This window comes from Ornithorhynchus anatinus, chromosome X1 (assembly GCF_004115215.2).
Source record: "Ornithorhynchus anatinus isolate Pmale09 chromosome X1, mOrnAna1.pri.v4, whole genome shotgun sequence".
NCBI lineage: Eukaryota > Metazoa > Chordata > Mammalia > Monotremata > Ornithorhynchidae > Ornithorhynchus > Ornithorhynchus anatinus.
Genome location: NC_041749.1, coordinates 115,643,533 through 115,663,194, shown reverse-complemented (window position 1 = coordinate 115,663,194; position 19,662 = coordinate 115,643,533). Strand labels below are relative to the sequence as shown.

Below are 19,662 nucleotides of genomic sequence, written 5' to 3'. Positions count from 1 at the left end.
TAAGTGACTTGCCCAAGATAACACCGTGTCAGAGCGGGAATTAGAACCCAGGTATTCTGACTCCCAGGCCTGTACTCTTCCCACTAGGCCACACTGCTTCCTTCTCTGACTCTTTCCTCTCCTCACTGCCCACCAAACATCAGCAAAGACCAGGGCAACTACTCCCTGGGAAAATTTTGAATGAAAATATTTTTACTTCTCTTAGGCAACTCCGGAGAGCAAATCAGCCCCCGGTTTGAATAGAGTGCTTTGAAATCCTTTAGCACCTTTCAACTCTTGGTCACAGCAGCCAGTGTAGGAAGGAAGTGGGGGGATTGGGGAGAAAGAGAGACTCCAGGGAACTGACAAAGCTTTGGAAAAATAGGGTAAGGGGCTTGAATAAGAAGAGCTGCTGCTGGTGCCCCTACCCCTAACTGGCCCCCTGCTCTCTGCACTGACATGTGAGGTTGCTTCTAGCCAGTGCCTACATAGTCTCCTGTTATACGTGAAGCCCCAGAAAACCTAATATCAAGATTATAGAATTAGACACACACAGGGTTGTTTGATTTCCACCACCTGATTTCCTTTAGGCTTTCTTTCTGAGAGGCAGGTGTGCTTGGGAGTCGAAGCAGATCCGGTGATGTGTTCCAGCCTTGCAGGGAGGACAGTGGCAGGGCAAATACCAAGTTAGTTGAGCAGCAGGTACTGGATCTCCTGTGGGTACTCTTTGCCAGAGACATTTGGATCTCTGGCCTGAGGTACCATGCAGGAGCTCCAAGCAGTGGGCCATGGAGCTATGTGTGGTTAGTAAAGGAAATGCCTTTATAAAATAAACTAACATCAAATACTTGCTGAGTCTCAGGAAGCAATGGAGAGAACAGGGAGAGGATTGGGGGAGCTGGGGGGTTAAGGGCAACATAGATGCCCAGGTTATCCATTCATTCATTCAATTGTATTTGAGTGCTTACTGTGTGGAGAACACTGTATTAAGTGCTTGGGAGAGTACAATACAACAGTAAACAGGCACATTCCCTGCCCACAAAGAGTTTACAGTCTAGGGGGTGGGGGGAGACAGACATCAATACAAATTAAATTACAGATATGTATGTCAGTGCTGTGGGGCTGGGAGGGGGAAGAGCAAAGGGAACATGTCAGGGTGATGCAGAAGGGAGTGGGAGATGAAAAGTGGGGCTTAGTCTGGGAAGGCCTCTTAGAGGTGTGCCTTCAATAAGGCTTTGAGAGTAATAATAATGTTGGTATTTGTTAAGTGCTTACTATGTGCCGAGCACTGTTCTAAACGCTGGGGTAGACAGGGGAATCAGGTTGTCCCACGTGGGGCTCACAGTCTTAATCCCCATTTTACAGATGAGGGAACTGAGGCCCAGAGAAGTTAAGTGACTTGCCCACAGTCACACAGCCGACAAGTGGCAGAGCTGGGATTCGAACTCATGAGCCCTGACTCCAAAGCCCATGCTCTTTCCACTGAGCCACGCTGCTTCTCAGTAGTAGTGTAGAGTAGTGGTGGGGTGAGGAGAGTAAGTTAGCACTCTCTGCCCAAAGGGCCACTGTATCCTTCTGGGCCTAGTTCCTGGGAGCCCAGTGCCGTCCAGCTCTCTTCCCCCCCTTCCTGGGTTGGGGGGAATTGAGGGGGGCAGAGAAGAAGCCAGACTGGAGCCCTGGAGAAGAAGGATGAGGATTGGGCAGGGGGTGTCGTGCTAAAATTGTTGAGCCAGTTTGGCATCAGCTAGAACGAGGGGCATTGAAGATGAACCAAAGCCAGAAGGGCCATCCATGCCAGTCTGGGCTGGCTCATCGGGAGGGAGAGTTCCCCGGGCCTGGCTCAACCCTTCCCAGATTTGAGTACAAAAGGAGTACCGACCCCTCCCCCGCCTTCCCCTCCGGTAATCCGGTCGGCTTTTTCTTTTTTTTTTCCGTTCGTTGAGATTTCCCCCGCCCCTGCTCAGGCGGTTTGGAGAAGTTGGGGGAGATGAGGGGGGTGGGTCAATGGGTGAGGGCACGGTGGAGGGAAGGGGGTGGTGCAGAGGGAAGATTGGGCTGGGAACCCCGGAGGGCATCAGAGGTGCCTAAGTGGGGGAGAGGGTGAGTGAGAGCCTCAAGCTATGGGGAAGGGCTGGCCTTTGAGAGACTGTAGGATGCAGCTCTAGTGGCAAGAGCACGGGTTTGGGAGTCAAAGCTCCGCCACTTGTCTGCTTTGTGATCTTGAGTAAGTCACTTCACTTCTCTGTGCCTCAGTTACCTCATCTGTAAAATGGGGATCAAGACTGTGAGCCTCACGTGGGACAAGCTGATTACCTTGTATCCACCCCAGCGCTTAGAACTATGCTTGGCACGTAGTAAGAGCTTAGCAAATACCATAATTATTAAGTCTCCCCACCAGGACCGAGATGGCCTCTTCGTCCACCCTCCCCGGCGCCCAAATATATAGGTAGATGAAAAGGCGCTTTGTCCTCTTCCTGAAAGAGGAAACTGAGACCCAGAGAAGGGGGAGGAGTTCCTCTATCTTTCCCCTTAACGCCCTCCCCCACACATCGCTCAGGGACCAACACGGATTGTACTCTCCCAAGCGGTTAGATCAGTGCTCTATACACACTACGATCGAATGTAGAAGCCCTCGGCTCCTTTCCGGGGGTTGTAACCACTGAACTCACTCCCTCGTGATTTCTCTTACTGGGCGACCTTCTCGGCCCCCGCTCCCCTGTTCCCCCATCCCCAGTAGGGGTTGGGGGTGATGTTGAGGCGGGGTTCTGAGTTCAAGCTGTTGCCATTTAGGAACAGAGGGGTGAAGAGGCACGGGCTTGGGAGTCAGAGGACGTGAGTTCCAATTCCGGCTCCACCTGACCTCGGGCAAGCTACTTAACTTCTCTGTGCCTCAGTTCCCTCATCTGTAAAATGAGAATTAAGAGTGTGAGCCCCACGTGGGGCAACCTGATTACCTTGGATCTCCCCCAGCGCTTAGAACAGTGCTTGGCACGTAGTAAGCGCTTAACAAATACCATCATTCCGATGATGAGGATTAGTAAATGGAAGTTGTGATTGATACAGCTGGTCCCACTCCGGGGCCATTCTGCTGTCACTCAGGGTGGAGGGAGCGGAGGAGGAGCAGGATTCTGTTCTGCCCCAGCACCCCCGCCCGCAAAGCCGCGGCGCGTCGTCCTTCTCAGACCCAGCGGAGCAGAGAAAAGGAGGCCGAGCCAACGGCGTGCCCAGGGCTCCCTCTGCTGGCCACTCCGCCCATTGACCCGCCCTGCGTTCAGATCCCCGGCCTGAGCCTCCAGCCGAGATTCCTCTTGGAGTTGCGGTAGGGAACGGAGGGGCAGGAACGCCCCCTTCCCCCTTAAATCGGGAAAAGGGAAGGGGCAGGAGCCCTCTCACTTGGATCTTAGCCTTTGGGTAGTTGATATTCGCCCCATCCTCAACCCCCAGCGTGGCTCAGTGGAAAGAGCACGGGCTTTGGAGTCAGGGCTTATGAGTTTGAATCCCAGCTCTGCCACTTGTCAGCTGTGTGACTGTGGGCGAGTCACTTAACTTCTCTGTGCCTCAGTTCCCTCATCTGTAAAATGGGGATGAAGACTGTGAGCCCCACGTGGGACAACCTGATTCCCCTGTGTCTACCCCAGCGCTTAGAACAGTGCTCTGCACATAGTAAGTGCTTAACAAATACCAACATTATTATTATGTGCTGTACTTATGTACAGCAAAATGATATATTATACATTATTTCTTAATAATAATGGTATTAGTTAAGCGCCTACTACATGCTGAGCACAGATCTAAGCACTGGGATAGATACAAGGTAATGAGGTTGTCCCACGTGGGGCTCACAGTCTTAATCCCTATTTTACAGATGAGGGAATTCAGGCACGGAGAAGTTGAGACTTGCGCAAGGTCACACAGCAGACATGTGGTGGAGGAGCAATTAGAACCCCCTTCCTCTGACTCCCAAGCCCGTGCTGTTGCCACTAGGCCATGAAGCTTTTCTGCGCATCTGTTATATTCATGTCTGTCTCCCCCTCTAGACCGTCAGCTCGTTGTGGGAGGGAACATGTCTGTCAACTCTGTTGTATTGGACTCTCCCAAGCATTCAGTACAGTGCTTTGCATGTCGTAAGTGCTCAATAAATATCACTGATGAGTATTGACCATGAGGAGCCTTGGGGAGTCAGTTCAGGGCCCACCTGGACTAGAGACAGCTGACCGATGGGAGCAAGGGACCAATGCTCTGTCTCCTGGTTCTTAATGCAGGCCCCACTTACATGATGGGGTGGGGGGCAGGAGAGAAGTTAAGACCCCGTTTAGCCCAATGGGGAACTCTTTTTCTCCTGTCATCCCAAATGAAGATTAGTAGTAGTGTTTATTAAGTACCTACTCTGTGCAGAACACCGTACTCAGTGCTGGAGAAGAAATAGAGGAAAGTTAAGGCCCCCTTGCCCTCCAGGGCTTCACGGTCTAAGAATAAATGGCCAGGGGATGGATTCGCTGCAGACCCAATAGGAAAGATCAATCAATTAATTAACATACAAGACAAAGATCAGAGTCCAGCAATTAGGAGGGTAAAGAGGACCTGTGGTGGTAGTGTGGTCTAATGGAAAAAATCCACCTCAAATCCCCCAGACAATTACTCTCCCCACCTTCAAAGCCTTACTGAAGGCGTATCTCCAAGAGGTCTTCCCAGACTAAGCCCACTTTTCCTCATCTCCCACTCCCTTCCACGTCACCCTGACTTGCTCCCTTTGCTCTTTCCCCCTCTCTCCATCCCCTAGCACTTATGTATATATCTATAATTTACTTATATTGATGTCTGTATTGATATTTGTCTCCCCTCCTCTAGACTATGAGTTCGTTGTGGGAGGCATTGTCACTCTTTATTGCTATAATGCACTTTTTCAAATGCTTACTACAGTGCTCTGCACACAGTAAGTGCTCAAATAAATATGAATGAATGAATGAATGAAAAAGCACAGGCCTGGTAGTCAGAGGACCTGGGTTCTAATCCTGGCTCTGCCACTGGCCTTCCGTGTGACCTTGGTCGAGTGACTTGACTTCTCTGTGCCTCAGTTTCCTCATCTGTAAAATGGGGATTTCAATACCTGTTCTCCCTTCCACTTAGACTGTGAGCACCGTGTGGGACAAGGAGTGTGTCCAACCTGATCAACTGAAATTTACCCTAGCGCTTAGAGTAGTTGGCACATAAGTGTTTAATAAGCACCACGATTATTAATTAATATTATTATATCATCCAGAGTCCAGTCATGTTCAAAGCTTCCCAAAGTTCGAATGTTATGGGCTTGGGAGTCAGGAGGTCGTGGGTTCTAGTCCCGGCTCCGTCTCTTGTCTGCTGGGTGACCTTGAGTAAGTCACTTCACTGCTCTGTGCTTCAGTTACCTCATCTGTAAAATGGGGATTGAGGCTGTGAGCCCCATGTGGGACAGGGACTGTGTCCAACCCAATTTGCTTGTACCCACCCCCCCCCCCCAGCGCTTAGTGCAGTGGTTGGCACATAGTAAGCACTTAAGAAATACCATTATCATTATTAATAAGTCTGCTGCGGCTCCAGAGTGAGAAGGTGGCAGGGTTCTAGATGCTTTCCCTTGTCAATTTGGTGGTGGAGGAAGGTGGGTTTAGGTCCTCATTGGTCAAGGAGGTAGGCGACCCTGAGGCTCAGCCGGGCTGAAGGAGTTACTGTGCCCTTATCAGGCCACTGGGTGGGGCTGCCGAGCCATGTCCGAGTATACAACAAGCTCCAGAAAAAGGAAGCGGAAAGGAGTAGGAGGTCGTCCTTGGTGGTAGATGTGAGCCTGGGTTGTGGCCTCTCTCCACTTTTCCCTGCCCAAGGCCTTTGGTGCCTGTGCTACAGAGGGCATTTAGCAAAATGGGCATTTTAGCAGTGTTCCAGGGCAGGGGGTGGAATCTGTGCCTTCTGGTGCCTAGGCTCCCCCTCCCTTCCCTACACAGTGCCACTCAGCTCCTGTCCCAGCAGAGAAACCAGAGGGCAGGGCCCGGAAGGCCTCTGGGGTTTGTTCTGGGAAGGCGTGCTCTCTTCCCACGTGTCCCTGCTGGTTAATGTTTGACTTCACCCTATCAGGCCAGCACTGGGGCTGTCCTCCCCTACCCTGACAAGGACGTGGGCTTCATAATTCTCTCGCCCCCCGGGCCACATCCAGACCAGGAGAGGCCGGTCCAGGCCTCCCTGGCCCATCCCTGCCACCCTGACTGCTCTACGCCACCGGGACAGGTAACTCCCCCTGCCACCCCTGTCGCTTGTCCCTGACAGGGCCTCTGGGCCTCAGCTTCCTGGAAAGATCAGGTGCCCAGGCAGCCTGGGGCAAGGGATAGATGTCCAATGCTGGGAAATAAGCTCTTGGGTGCCATGAACATGGCCTTCAGACTGGGGTCCTGGTGGGTATCTGGGTGCCTAGGAAGGCCCTCTCAAGGTCCCTTCCAGCTCAAAGAGCCTAGGTTGCCATTACCCAGGTCTCGGGTAAAGGGAGAAGGTCACTGTCAGAGAAGGACTTGGTACACAGGTGACCTGTGCTTTGTTGTTGGGGGGTGAGTTGCAGGAGACCTCTCGATGTGGTCAGAGTAGGATTCTTTTGGGGGCCACCAAAGCCTCTAAAGTGTGGGGATTCCCAAGTGAAGGTAGCATAAGCCTGGGAAAGGGGTAGAGGTGGTCTTATAAGTGGTAGGGAGGGAAGCATTGAGGCCTAGTAGAAAGGGCACAGGTCTGGGAGTCAGGGGACCTGTATCGTCCTCCCAGCTCTGCCACTTGCCTGCTGCGTGACTGTGGACAAGTCACTTAACGACTCGGAACCTCAGTTTCCTCATCTGTAAAATGGGGTTTCGATAGCTGTTCTCCCTCCCTCTTAGACTGTGAGCCCCATGTGGGATGGAGAGTGTTTCTAAGCCTAATTCTTTTTTATCTACCCCGATGCTTGGCTTAAGGAAGCGCTTAAGAAATGCCACTATCATTAGGCCCCTCCATCTGGTGGGCACCCAGCTGAGGGCCACAGCGTCAGCAGGTGGAAGCAGAAAGTAGGTGGCTTTGCTTTCCTGAAGGTCCTACTTCCGGCCACTGCCCTGCTGCAGCTTTCCGGACCTGTTTTTTCCCAGCACATCCACTCTAGCTGGCAGCTCCAGCCTGCCCATTGGCTCGCCTTGGCCCCGGATGTCCGGGAGGAGGAAGGCTCTGTTCCAGCTTGCTGTGGAGTTGGCCGCATGACTGACCTGCTGGATTGCCTGGGAGTTGGAATCTTCAGGGTCCAACAGTCAGTCGGTCAATCAGATGTGTTTATTGAGTGTTTACTGTGTCCAGGGCACTGTACTAACCACTTGGGAGAGTACAGTATGACAGAGTTGGTAAATACATTCCCTGCCCACAACCAGCTCACTGTCTAGAGGGGCGAGACGGACATTAATATAAATAAATAAGTTACAGACATGTACGTAAGTGCTATGGGGTGGAGGGAGGGGTGAATAAAGGGAAGCAAATCAAGCCATGCAGAAGGGAGTGGGAAGAGAGCGGCAGGGACTGTCTCTATCTGTTGCCGACTTGTTCATTCCAAGCGCTTAGTACAGTGCTCTGCACATAGTAAGCGCTCAATAAATACTATTGAATAAATACTATTGAATAAGAGAGGAAATGAAGGCTTAGTCAGGGAAGGCCTCTTGGAGAAGTGCTTTCAATAAGGCTTTGAAGGTGGAGAGAGTAATTGTCTGTTGGATATGAAGAAGGAACTGTGTTGTAAAAGGCCCAAACTGCTATCCACCATGCTCCCTGGGTGCCATGGACAAAGACACCATATCTCCCTCCCCAGAATGGGCATTTAACCAAGGCCAACCTAACCCAGAGAGTCTTGGGTAAAAGGAACAGGGACTGGAGATCTCTGTGGGGAAAGGAGCTGGGGATAGGAGTATTTCTGTATATTTTAATCAATCCATTGTATTTATTGAGCAATTACTGTATACAGAGCGCTGCATTTGAGAGAGTACAACATAACAGAGTTGGTAGGCACCTTCCCTGCCCACGAGCTTACAGCCTAAAGGGGATATTTAATAAGATATTTAATATCCTATTAAAGATATTTAAGATATTTAATAAGATATTTAAATTAGCATGCAAAGAAGATGTGAAGCATAGTAATCATAATTGTCATATCAAGTGCAAACTAAGAGCTTAGCTGAGAGCTGGGCCCAAAGGTAGATGCAAATACAGTCAGGTAGGACACAGTTCCTGTTCCACATGGGGCTCACGGTCTAAGAGGGAGGGGAAAAAGGTATTTAGTCCCCATTTTCCAGATGAGAAAACTGAGGCACAGAGAAGTGAAGTAACTTCAGGTCCTATAGTAGACAAGTGGTAGAAGCGGGATTAAAACTCTGGTCTCTTGACTCCTGGTCCTGTGCTCTAACCGCTTGGCCATACTTCTGCTTATATGAAACATGAAAGCGATATACAAATAAACAGCCTTAGCCAGAGGTTTAGAGAAGAAGCAGCATGGCCTAGTGGAAAGAGCCTGGACCTGGGAGTCAGAGGACCTGGGTTCTAATCCCAGCTCCACCACTTGTCTGCTTTGTGACTCTGGGCAAGTCACTTAACTTCTCTGTGCCTCTGTGCATCTGTAAAATGGGGATTAAATCTTACTCCCTACGACTTACACCTGTGAACCTCAGGTGGGACAGGGATTGGGTCCAACCTAATTCTCTGTGTCTACCTCAGTGCTTCATACAGTGTCTGGCACATAATAAGTGCTTAACAAATACCATTAAAAAAAAAGAAAGCCAGCCAGGAACATGAGCAACCTGGGTACCAGCTGCCTTAACTAAGCGTTCTTCCCACCATCTCTCTCCCAGGTCCTGGGACCCAGGACCCAGCCACCGGAATGCAGGCCAGTCTTTCAGGAAGAGGAGGGAAGGCCTGGGCCCACCCAGCCTCCCCAGAGCTGGAAATGTGGTGAGCAGAGCACCCCACCCCCGAAGTGGCCCTGGCATAATGCCCACGGGATCGGATGAGAGCACCCGAGAAAAGAGACGCCCAATTGTGAGTTCCTCCTGGAACCTCCCTAGTGCCCAGGAGGAGGCATCCTGCATGGGGATGGGGTCATCGGGGAACCCTCCCTGCTCCTCCCAGCTCAGCCCCCAAGAATCAGTCCCCACAGCCACACCGAAGCCCATCCACCGCTTTGTCCCCCGTTCCTGGAAGGACTTTTTCAGCCGAAGCCGGAGATCGGGGCCAGAGGGCGTCCCCCCCATCACCTACTTCCCAGCGAACACTCAGAGCTCTCTGCCGGTGAGTCACCCGGACAGATCAGGGCAGGGGGAATGCGAGTGCGGGACCCAGAAATGATGAGGTGGGAGGGGTCAGAGAAAGATGGAAGCCAGAGCCGGGGAGGTCACGGTCCAGGAAGAGTCCCTTCAGGCATGCCAGAAGCTAGCCAACTCTACTGACCTTCAGGAGGGCCTCTGGAAATCCTGGTCGGGCCTCCTTTGTCTCTTGGGAGGGGCTGAGATGCTTCTGGAGGCTGTGGTCTTAGCCTATTTCTATGCCTTCATCCAGCATAGTTACTGGCAGGCCCAGCTCCATGAGGGCTCCTGGCTGTCAGGCACCAGCTCCTCTGGCCCTCTAACCCCCTTAATCCTGGCACTGGTGGGTATGTCCTGGCTGGTTACCATCTACCTCCTGAGTATAAGCCTCCCTGCTTCCTATTAGGCCACCCTGCTCCAGGCTCCCTGGTGACCCCTGATGGAGTTTGGGGTCAATCTGACCCTGTTTCTGCTCTCCCTGGTGTATGTCAAAGGCTACAGTGGTGGGAGCCTCTGCTCCTCACCCTTTGCTCCCAGCCCATTGCTGGCATCCACATGTCAGGTGGTCAGAGTGGCTTTCCATTTCCTCAATGCCTTGGTTTACCTGGCTGGTCCCCAAGTGAGCTTCCCTATGTGGCCCCACCAAGAAGGCAGGAGAGGCAAAGACCCAGAGCTGGTGAATCCTGCTGCAGTCTTCATCCCCCACCCACGGGGAGAGAGCAGCTGAGGTGGCTGGGGTCACCCACCCTCCCTCTGTCTCCCCTCCCCTCGAAGCCCAAGTTGACACTGTCCCCCTGTTCCCACTTCCTCCACCCCCTTCACCTCTGGCTGGCCCGCTTCTGCTTCCTGGTGCCACTGCTGGGAGGGCATGAGATGGCCCCACTGGTTCAGTCAACACTCATTGATCTGCCCAAATGGAGGGAAGTCGTGGGGTGGGAAATCCCAAATGGGCAAGGCAGTGGGGCCTTTGGTTGAGCGGAGGAGGGAGGAAACCCCTAGGCCGGGCTGGGCAATGGGGCAGCGGAGAATCCCGGGTCAGTGGAACCCACCGGACTGTGGCTCTTTTCCTTAACTATGTAATATGGTGGAAGCTGATAACCCCTAGGGAGGGTGAGCTCCATGGGGGAGAGTTGGAAGTTGGCCCAAGAAGGAACCAGCTCATGCCCTCTTGCCTGGAGGGCGAGTGAATGAAACCTGCCATTCCCTGGGTCTAAATTGTGACTCACCTATGGGAAGTTACAAGGGCTAATTGTGAAGTGTCATGTTTCTGACTAACCCCTGGGCTTGGTCTTCGTTTTCCACCACCACCCCTCCAACTCTTCCCCTGTGCTTCCCAGAGCCACCCCATCCTTGCCCGGGCGAGGTCAAAGAAGATCATCTTTGAGGATGAGCTGGCAGCATACCCACCCAGGGGGCACTCCAGGGGTCCCTCTGGGCTGCGTGGAGGGCACCCCGGGATGAAGCGGGCTGCAGCCCCAGGACACAACCCTGGGCCACCCCTGGTCCCCGACTATGTGCTGTGAGTAGCCAGGCTGGAGTTGGAGGGCTGGAGGGTCAATCAGTCAATCAATCCTCAATCCATCAATCAAGGCCATTTATTGAGCACTTGCTTTGTGCAGAGCAGTGGAATAAGTGCTTGGGAGAGAGAAATAGAGTAGAGTAGGTAGAAATGATCCCTGCCTTCAAGGAGCTGACAGTCTAGCAGGGGAGATGGCCACTGAGGTAAATGAACAAGTAGGGGAAACAGCAGAGTATAAGGTGATGGACCTATGGACCAAAATGCTTAGGGACTGCAGACCCAAGCTCATAGGCGAGGTAATGCAGAGGGAAGGAGAATAGGGTGGGGAGATGAGAGGTGAGTCGGGGAAGGCTTCCTGGTGGAGGGTCTCCAAAAGCTGAAACAAGCTACTCCTACACTTCGGGGTGCGGGGGGAGGCTGATGGACCCCTCACCTCTTCCGCCTCCACTGAGCTTTCTGTCTTCCCCTGAGGAACAGGGCCATGTTTACTTTCCATCTGTGTAGTGTTTCCCAGTACAGTGCTCTGCACACAGTAAGTGCTTAATAAATACAATTACTACAAACTCCCAATCCCCTTGGGCTCGTCATCCACCTTTACTATGCCTGGGTTGGTGTGGACAGCTAGCCCTGGGTTGGTTCCCTCTGTCTCTTTCTCAGGCTGAATTTCTCTCCCTCCCAACCCCCCAGCCTGCCATGTGACCAAGGAGTGCTATAGGAGAGGATAGTGGGGCAGGGGTTGGGGGGAACGACATGACAGGAACAGGGACTCCTGGGCTGAACTCCAATCCTTGTTGTGGACAGGAAGTACCCAGCAGTGGGGAGCACTAGGGAGCGGGCCCAGTTCAAGGCTGTCTTCAATGACCAGTATGCCGAGTATTGCGAGCTGCACGCGGAGGTGTCTGCCGGGCTGCACAAGTTCCAGGAGCTAGAGTCCATGATGGCACAGCTTCCCCACCACTCAGCCTCCAGGAAGGTTTGTTTCTACTTTGGGGTCATCCCCTCCGAGGACAGAAGAGGGGGAAATGGGATGAAACTGCTGCTCCTGGGCCTGCTCTCTTGTTCCCCTGCCCTTACTCCTACCCCCCACCGCACACATTCTCTCCTTATGGGAGGCAAAGATCCCTGAATTCCTAGAAGAGTATTTTTCCTACTAGGGCACTGCAAACCAACATATTTATCCAGGAGGGCCATCATCACCTGGTTTCCCCCAGCTTCCTGTTACCATGGAGATAACCCTGGGCTGGATGGACCCCGTGTTTAACCCAGGACTAGCCTTGTTTGTACATGGCCTTAGATTCAGGAGTTTGTCCTTCCATCTGCTCCTGCCCCTGACTCATCCCCTATACCCCCCTAGTGGATAGAGCAGGAGCCTGGGAGTCAGAAGGTCATGAGTTCTAATCCCCACTCCACCACTTCTCTGCTGTGGGAAGTCACTTCACTTCTCTGAGCCTCAGTGACCTCATCAGGAAAATGGGGATTGAGACTGTAAGCCCCACATGGGACAGGGACTGTGTCCAACCCAATTTGCTTGTATCTACTCCAGCTCTTAGTATAGTGCCTGGCACATAGTAAGGGCTTAACAAATACTATTATTATTATTATTATTATTATTCTCTGGGCCTTAGTTACCTCATCTGTAAAATGGGGGTTAAGACTGAGCCCTATGCAAGACAGGGACTGTGTTCAACCTGATTTCCTTGTACCCACCCCAGGGCTTAGTACAGTGTCTGGCACATAGTAAGTGCTTAATAAATTCCAGAATTATTATTATTATTATCCCGATTCTTTGGGCAGGGGAGATTGTGCCCATTTTTCAGATGGGAAAGCTAAAGCTGGAGAAGCCACCGGCCGAGGCCAGCCCCAGAGTCTGCCCAAACTGGCCAGCCTCACCTCTTCTTGACCTATGTGGTTGCCACTGCTGGAGAGGCCCCAGGGGATGGGGTGGAAGTTCTTTGAAGCCTGAAACAATAACAGATTCTGGTTAGGTTTCCTTCCTGAAACTCAAAGGTAGAGAGATTGGAGCTACTGGGAGCCCTCCGCCCCACTTCCCTCCTCCTCACCTTCCCCTGCCCCAGGGCCCCCAGTTCTATTTCAGGCTAGGGAGAGAGAGCCCTGGGTGTGCCTGGGTCAGGGAAAGCAGCCCAGACGGTCCCCTAGGGAGAGTGGAGGGGCACCCTGGAGGCTGGATGTGCCATGCCACTGCCCTCAGTAGGCTGGACCTTTTCCCCCTCCAGAGGCCCCGGAGGCAGAGATAGAAAACAGGGGCAGCAGACAGCTGGGGAACCCTGGAGTTGAAATCCCTGTGGAGCCACTCCCAAGTGGGGAAGACAAAATGGGCCCAGGCAGGGCCAAGGGCAAGCACCCACGGGGTTGGCCCGGCCGGTATCCAGAGGGCAAGGAGAGGGTCTCAGCCAGCTGGGGAGGGTCGGAGGACCCCAGCCTCGAAGGAATCTTCTCTATCTGCGACCTCAGCCGGAAACACTCCCCCTCTGCCGGTGGCTGCCCGGTCCTTTCATGTGGGATGAGCGCAAGGGTAGGAAGGAGAGGCCAAGTCGAAGGGCTAAGACCCTCTTTGGCTCTGAGTTTCCTCAGTAGGAGCCTCACATTGTGGGGGACCCCTCCCCCCACCCAGGAAAGACTGAGGGGTGATCTTCCTATTGTCTCCAACTTCTGTAAAAACCGTTTTTACCCTGAGGAGAAGGCCTGGCCGGGTGCCATCTCTGCTGAGGACAGAGGAGGAGGAAATGGGCTGAAGCCGCTGCAGCAGGAGAAATTAGATTAGACCACAGGAAGAACTTCCTGTCAGGTGACTAAGGTGGGCTGGGGCATCATCTCATCTCTCTGAGCTGCTTTGAGATGCCATTCATCTTGGAGGCAGGAGCAGGGTCTAATGACCTCTCTGTTCCAAGAAGCCTAGGCCTCGATAACCCACAAAGGCCATTTTGTCAATCAGTCATATGTATGGAGAGCTTACTGTGTGCAAAGCACAGTACTAAGTGCTTGGGAGAGTACAATACAACAGAGGTGGTAGACACGTTCCCTGCCCACGAGAAGCTTATAGTCATCCTCTGGGCAGGATGATGCTGACCCAGCCCGGACAGTGGAGGGAGAGAAGTGACTCCCATGTGCTGGGTACTGTAAGAAAGAGCCCTGCAATGTGATCTAGTGAAATGAGCTTGAGGCCGGGAGTTAGAAGACCTGAGTTCTTGTCCCAGCTCTCTCACTGGCCTGCTGTAGGACCTTAGGCAAGCCACTTAACCTTACTGGGCCTCCTGTTTCCTCATATATAAAATAAGGAGAATAATACCTGCCCCTCCACCTCCCCCTATTAAAGTGTCAGCTCCTTGAGGGCAGGGAATGTGTGACTTTGTTGTTCTGTCCTTCCTGAGTGGCTAAAACAGGGCACCACGCCAAGAGGGCCCTTGAAGCAATGTGGTCTACTGGAAAGACCACGGGCCTGGGAGTTTAATTTTGGCTCCATCACTTTGTCTGCTTTGTGATCTTGAGCAAGACACTTCACTTCTCTGTGCTTCACTTACTTCACCTATAAAGTGGCTCTGAATGGGACATGGACTCCCCCATGATTATCTTGTATCTACCCCAGTGCTTAGTATAGTGCTTAGTAAGTGCTTAATAAATACCATTAAAAAGGAGGGAGGGTGCTCAATAAATGCTATTACTGCTAGGAGCAGTAATGAGATATATTGGGTGCTGACTGAGTTCAGTGCACTGTGCACTTGGGAGATATAGCAAACATAAAACACAAGGAGCTGACATCATGGAGAAGTAGCATGACATAGTGGATAGAGCATGGGCCTGGGAGTCAGAAGGTCATGGGCTCTAATCCCAGCTCTGCCACTTGTCTGCTGTGTGGCCTTGGGCAAGTCACTTCCAAGACTGAGCTCCTTATCTTCCCTCCCAAACCCTGTCCTTTCCTGACTTCCCTGTCACTGTGGACGGCACTACCATCCTCCCATCTCACAAGACTGCAACCTTGGTGTCATCCTTGTCTCTGCTCTCTCGTTCACCCCACACATCCAATCTGTCACTAAAACCTGCTGGTCTCACCTTCACAACTTTGCCAAGATCTGCCCTTTCCTCTCCATCCAAACTGCTACCTTGCTGGTACAAGCTCTCATAATATCTCGACTGGATTATTGCATCAGCCTCTTCTCTGATCTCCCATCCTCCTGTCTCTCCTTGCTCCAGGCTATTCTTCATTCCGCTGCCCGGATTATTTTTCCACAGAAATGTTCTGGACACGTCACTCTCCTCCTCAAAAACCTCCAGTGGTTGCCTGTCAACCTTCGCATGAAAAAAAAAACTCCTCACTCTTGGCTTCAAAGCTCTCCATCACTTGGCCACCTCCTATCTCACCTCCCTTCTCTCCTTCTACAGCCCATCCCATACACTCCGCTCCTCTGCCGCTAACCTCCTCACGGTGCCTCGTTGTCACCTGTCCCGCCATTGACCCCAGGCCCACGTCCTACCGCTGACCTGGAATGCCCTCCCTCCTCACATCCGCCAAACTAACTCTCTTCCCCTCTTCAAAGCCCTACTGAGAGCTCACCTCCTCCAGGAGGTCTTCCCAGACTGAGCCCTCCCTTTCCCTCTGCCCCTCCTCTCTTCCCCATTCCCCCTACTCCCTCCCTCTGCTCTTCCCCCTTCCCCTCCCCACAGCACCTGTGCATATTTGTATATATTATTTATTACTCTATTGTACTAATGAGGTGTATATATCTATGATTCTCTTTATCCTGATTGTATTGATGCCTAGCTACTTGTTTTGTTTTGTCTTGTTTGTCTCCCCCGTTTAGACTGTGAGCCTATTGTTGAGCAGGGATTGTCTCTATCTGTTGCCGAATTGTACATTCCAAGCGCTTAGTACAATGCTCTGCACACAGTAAGCACTCAATAAATATGATTGAATGAATGAACTTCTCTGGGCTTCAGTTACCTCATCTGTAAAATGGGGGTTAAGACTGTGAGCCCTATGCAGGACAGGGACTGTCCAATCTGATTTCCTTGTACCTATCCCTGTGCTTAGTACAATGCCTGGCACATAGGTGCTTAACAAATACCATAATTATGTATTTATTATTTATTTTGACACCCTTACCCTCCCTCACAGGGATGCTGGGAAGAGCAAGGGAGGTCACTGATGGGTGAGTGCTTTGGAACAAAGTGCTGGGCAAGTTCATGGTGGTGTTATTACTGGGGATGGTGGAGTCTGGAGAAGGTTCTGGATAGTCTCGGGCAGAGGGTAGGGACCCTGCCCTTCTGGGCTCCCAGGTTGTTGCTTCCCCAGCCCCCACCCACCCTGACCTAATCCTTTGTCTCCTCTCCCCAGGAGGAGGCCCGTCTGGCCCGTGTGCGGAGGGAATTCGAGAAGAAGAGGAAGGTGAGTGGGATCTGGGGAGCCACTACCAGCTCTCAGGTCCCAGCTCACCACCCCCCAAGGTCTCTTCAACCAGGGCTCCTCACATTCCACAGGGGTCATGAGGTGGGTTAGAAACCTGGGATTGAAGTCATTTTATCCATCGCTCAGCCTCCGGCACCTAAACTGTTCAAGGTCAATGAAATTTCAGGTTCTAATCATTTCTCAGGGAAGGAAGATAAGATTTCTTCCATTGTCTTTTCCAAATGACTCCCAACCTTTATCGGCAGGAAGTTCTACCTCCTATCTAACCTAAATCCCTCTTGCTCCACCCTCAGCCAGGGGTATCCACCATCCAAACTTCTCAGGCCTCTCGAGACCATCCAGATCCTCTGGCTGGATTTCTAGAGAGCTCTGGGATTTCTGACGGGAGGGAGAGACTGACCAATCTCCCCCACTCCTTACCCTCTCTTCTGTGCCAAAGAGAAGGGACCTAGCCAGAGTCTGCCTCCATGGGAGACTTCCAAAGATTAAGCTTTCCCTCTCTCTACAGGACCCTACCTTCTTGGAGAAGCAGGAGCGCTGTCGCTACCTGCAGAAGAAACTGCAGCACCTCAAGGTGCAGATCCAGAAGTTCGACGAGGAGAACAGGGACAGTTCTGTATATTTCTGATCCCTGGCCCCACGATCTCTCTCCAGGGGTCTCAGCCCCAAGAAGCGTTCTGCTCCCAGATTCTGCCAGAGAAAGGGTTTGGAGATTAAGGACCAGAGCTGGGGGGCTGAGGCAAGGAGAAGGAGAGTATGAGGGGAGGGTGGCTGGAGGCTGCCTCCTCCTCCCATCTCTTGTCCCTTCCCTGCCATCTCACTCAGATCCAGAACTAGCAAGGAAGTCCATGCTATATGGAAAATCCCTCTCGGAAGGGTTTTGGCTGAGACCTTGTGGGGGCCCAGAGCAGCAGAGAGATGAATGGTTGAGGGGAAGCCCGAAGCTGAGCGTGTGCCAGAGGCTGTGAGCGTGGGCCAGATTTCCCCTCCACTCAGGTTTGGTTTCCTGACACCCAAAGGCTGCAGCTTCAAAGCCAAAGGGATGGTTAGAGGTAAAGTGGAATAAGATTTGGAGGTGGAGGCGGGAAAGCAGTTCCATGAGGACCAAAGGCCACAGAATCCTGTGGCTTTCAAAGACTGTGGACCCAAAATTCTATTGGAGAGTCTTTGGGGATTAGATTCGGGCCAAAGCATTGGGGGTGACTTTGTTCATATCCCACCCCAGAGCCAGGACATCCCCTGGGCAAGATGAAAGAAGAGGGGATGTTCCCTCTCAGCCTTCCTCTTCACCTCAGGGGTTGGGGGTCCCTCCAAACTCCAGTCTGGTCTAGATCCCTTGCAATAGGGGAAGAGCCCCAGCCTGGGAGTCAGGAGACCCAATCCTGTTCTCCCTCAGCCATGCCGTGTGACCTTGGGCAACTTGCTTGACCTCTCTGATCAAGCAGGAAGCTAGAGCCTTGCCCCTCCTCACCTTTCAGGAAGCTCAGAAAGTTGGAGGAATGTTGGTGTCTGGGGGGTGGGGGGGAGAGGACATCGCTGATCCTGCTTGTGGAAGCCATATAATCTCAATAGGTCATTTCATCCATCCCTCTGCCTTTGATGAGAGCAAACAAATCATCCTTGGCCAATGAAACTCTTGCCAGTATTTAAAGCACCCCCCCCGTGCCCCCCACACCCAAATCCTCCCTCAGCCTGTCAAAGAAAGCTCACCTCCATGGTCAGAACATTCTTTACATTTTATTTTTAACCCTTCATTCTGTCAAGGTCCATCGCAGTCTCCAGGACCTCATCTTTGTGCTGGGGAGCTGGAGAGCACAGGGTGAACCAGCCTGGGGGCCATTACCCCCACCTCAGTGAGGCGAGCTCAAGCCAGCAACTCCTCTCCCATGGGAAAGAGCCAGGAGTCTTTTTTTTTTTCCTGAAACTCAGCAACCCACAGACCAGCAGCAGTGGTCAGGTTGAAGTTTGATGTGAATCCCTGAAGCACAAGATAGACCACGAAAGGGCAGCTTTTAGAAGAGCCTTCCAGAGCTCTCAGAGCCTAGTACAGTGCTCTGCACACAATAAAGCACTCAAAAAATATGACTCACATATTGACTCATGTGAGCTTCTAGAGGGTCTAGGCCTCTTTACTCCTGTGTGCTCCCAACTGCTGAGTGCAGTGCTCTGCACACAGCAGAGTGGCCTAGTGGACTTTCCACAGTCCTGGGAGTCAGGGGACCTGGGTTCTCATCCCAGCTCTGCCATTCCCTGCTGTGTGACTTGGGCAAGTCATTTGTCTTCTCTGGGCCTCAATTTCCTCATCTGTAAAATGAGGGCCCAATATCTGTTTTCCCTCCTTAGACTGTGAGTCCCATATATCTGACCTGATTATCTTTCATCAACCCCAGTGTTTGGCACATAAGTGCTTAGCATATGTCACTATTACTGTTACGAAGACATCAAAGCTCAGTGGAAAGACCTTGAGTCTGGAAGGCAGAAGACCTGGGTTCTAATCCCAGCTTGACCACTTACCACAGTGTGCCCAGGGACAGGTTGTTTACCCTGTCTGTAAAATGGGCATAAACTATCGGCTCTACCCCTTAGATTGTGAGTCTTCTGGGGTACAGGGACTATATCTGACCTGATTGTCTTGGCTCTACCCCAGCAGTTAGCGCAAGGTTTGAGCATATAGTGAGTGCTTAATAAGTACCACTATCATTAGTAGCCATAAGTACTTGAATACTGATGGTAATGATCTTGTCCATCCCCCTTCATCTTGGCTAGCCTGTGCTAAATCTTCCCAGAGACCAGTGGGTGCCACCTCCTACTTAAGAGTTCTAGGGAAGATTTGCCCTCTTCACTGGGCCAGCTGAAGCAGGGGTGTGTAACCTCAATCCTTCTTGCTGCAATGCAGCCCTGTTCTCAGTAGCAGAGAGCCCCACAGTGATTATAGACATACTCTTATACTCTACTTTTCCCTGTAACCTTAGTCTATTTTAGTGTCTGTCTCCTCTTGTAGACTGTAAGCTCTTTGTGGGCAGGGCTCACATCTACCAACTCTGTTTTACTGTACTTTCCCAAGTGCTCAGAACAGTGCTCTGCACACAATAAACTTTCAATAAATGCCATTGATTGACTGATAGTCAAAGCTTTTTCCAGGTCCCAGTGTGCCTAACCCTGCATAGGCAATGGGAGCCATTAGTGGGGAGCCCTGACCCCTCTACTGCCTAAGAGGGGTCTCAGTCCTCCCCTAACAGCCTTTCCCTCCAGGTCTGATGCTCTGGCCCCCACCTGGAGGCGGGGGGGGGGTGCCTGGAGGAGAGGGGTTCAGATCTAGGACCTGGAGCAATTTGGGTAGATATTCATTCATTCAATCATATTTATTGAGTGCTTACTGTGTGTAGAGCACTGTACTAAGCACTTGGAATGTACAATTCGGCAACAGA

At 51.9% G+C, this 19,662-nt stretch overlaps 1 protein-coding gene across 1 annotated transcript; it reads left to right on the top strand.

The window, feature by feature from the left end:
- Nucleotides 1-6,044: 6,044 nt before the first annotated feature.
- Nucleotides 6,045-18,472, top strand: OCEL1 (occludin/ELL domain containing 1). Its single transcript, XM_029052067.2, has 6 exons — nucleotides 6,045-6,231; nucleotides 8,844-9,279; nucleotides 10,631-10,812; nucleotides 11,614-11,785; nucleotides 16,163-16,213; nucleotides 16,743-18,472. The coding sequence occupies exons 2-6, from the start codon at nucleotides 8,983-8,985 to the stop codon at nucleotides 16,860-16,862; spliced, it is 822 nt and encodes a 273-aa protein (XP_028907900.1). The 5' UTR covers nucleotides 6,045-6,231; nucleotides 8,844-8,982; the 3' UTR covers nucleotides 16,863-18,472.
- Nucleotides 18,473-19,662: the final 1,190 nt, after the last annotated feature.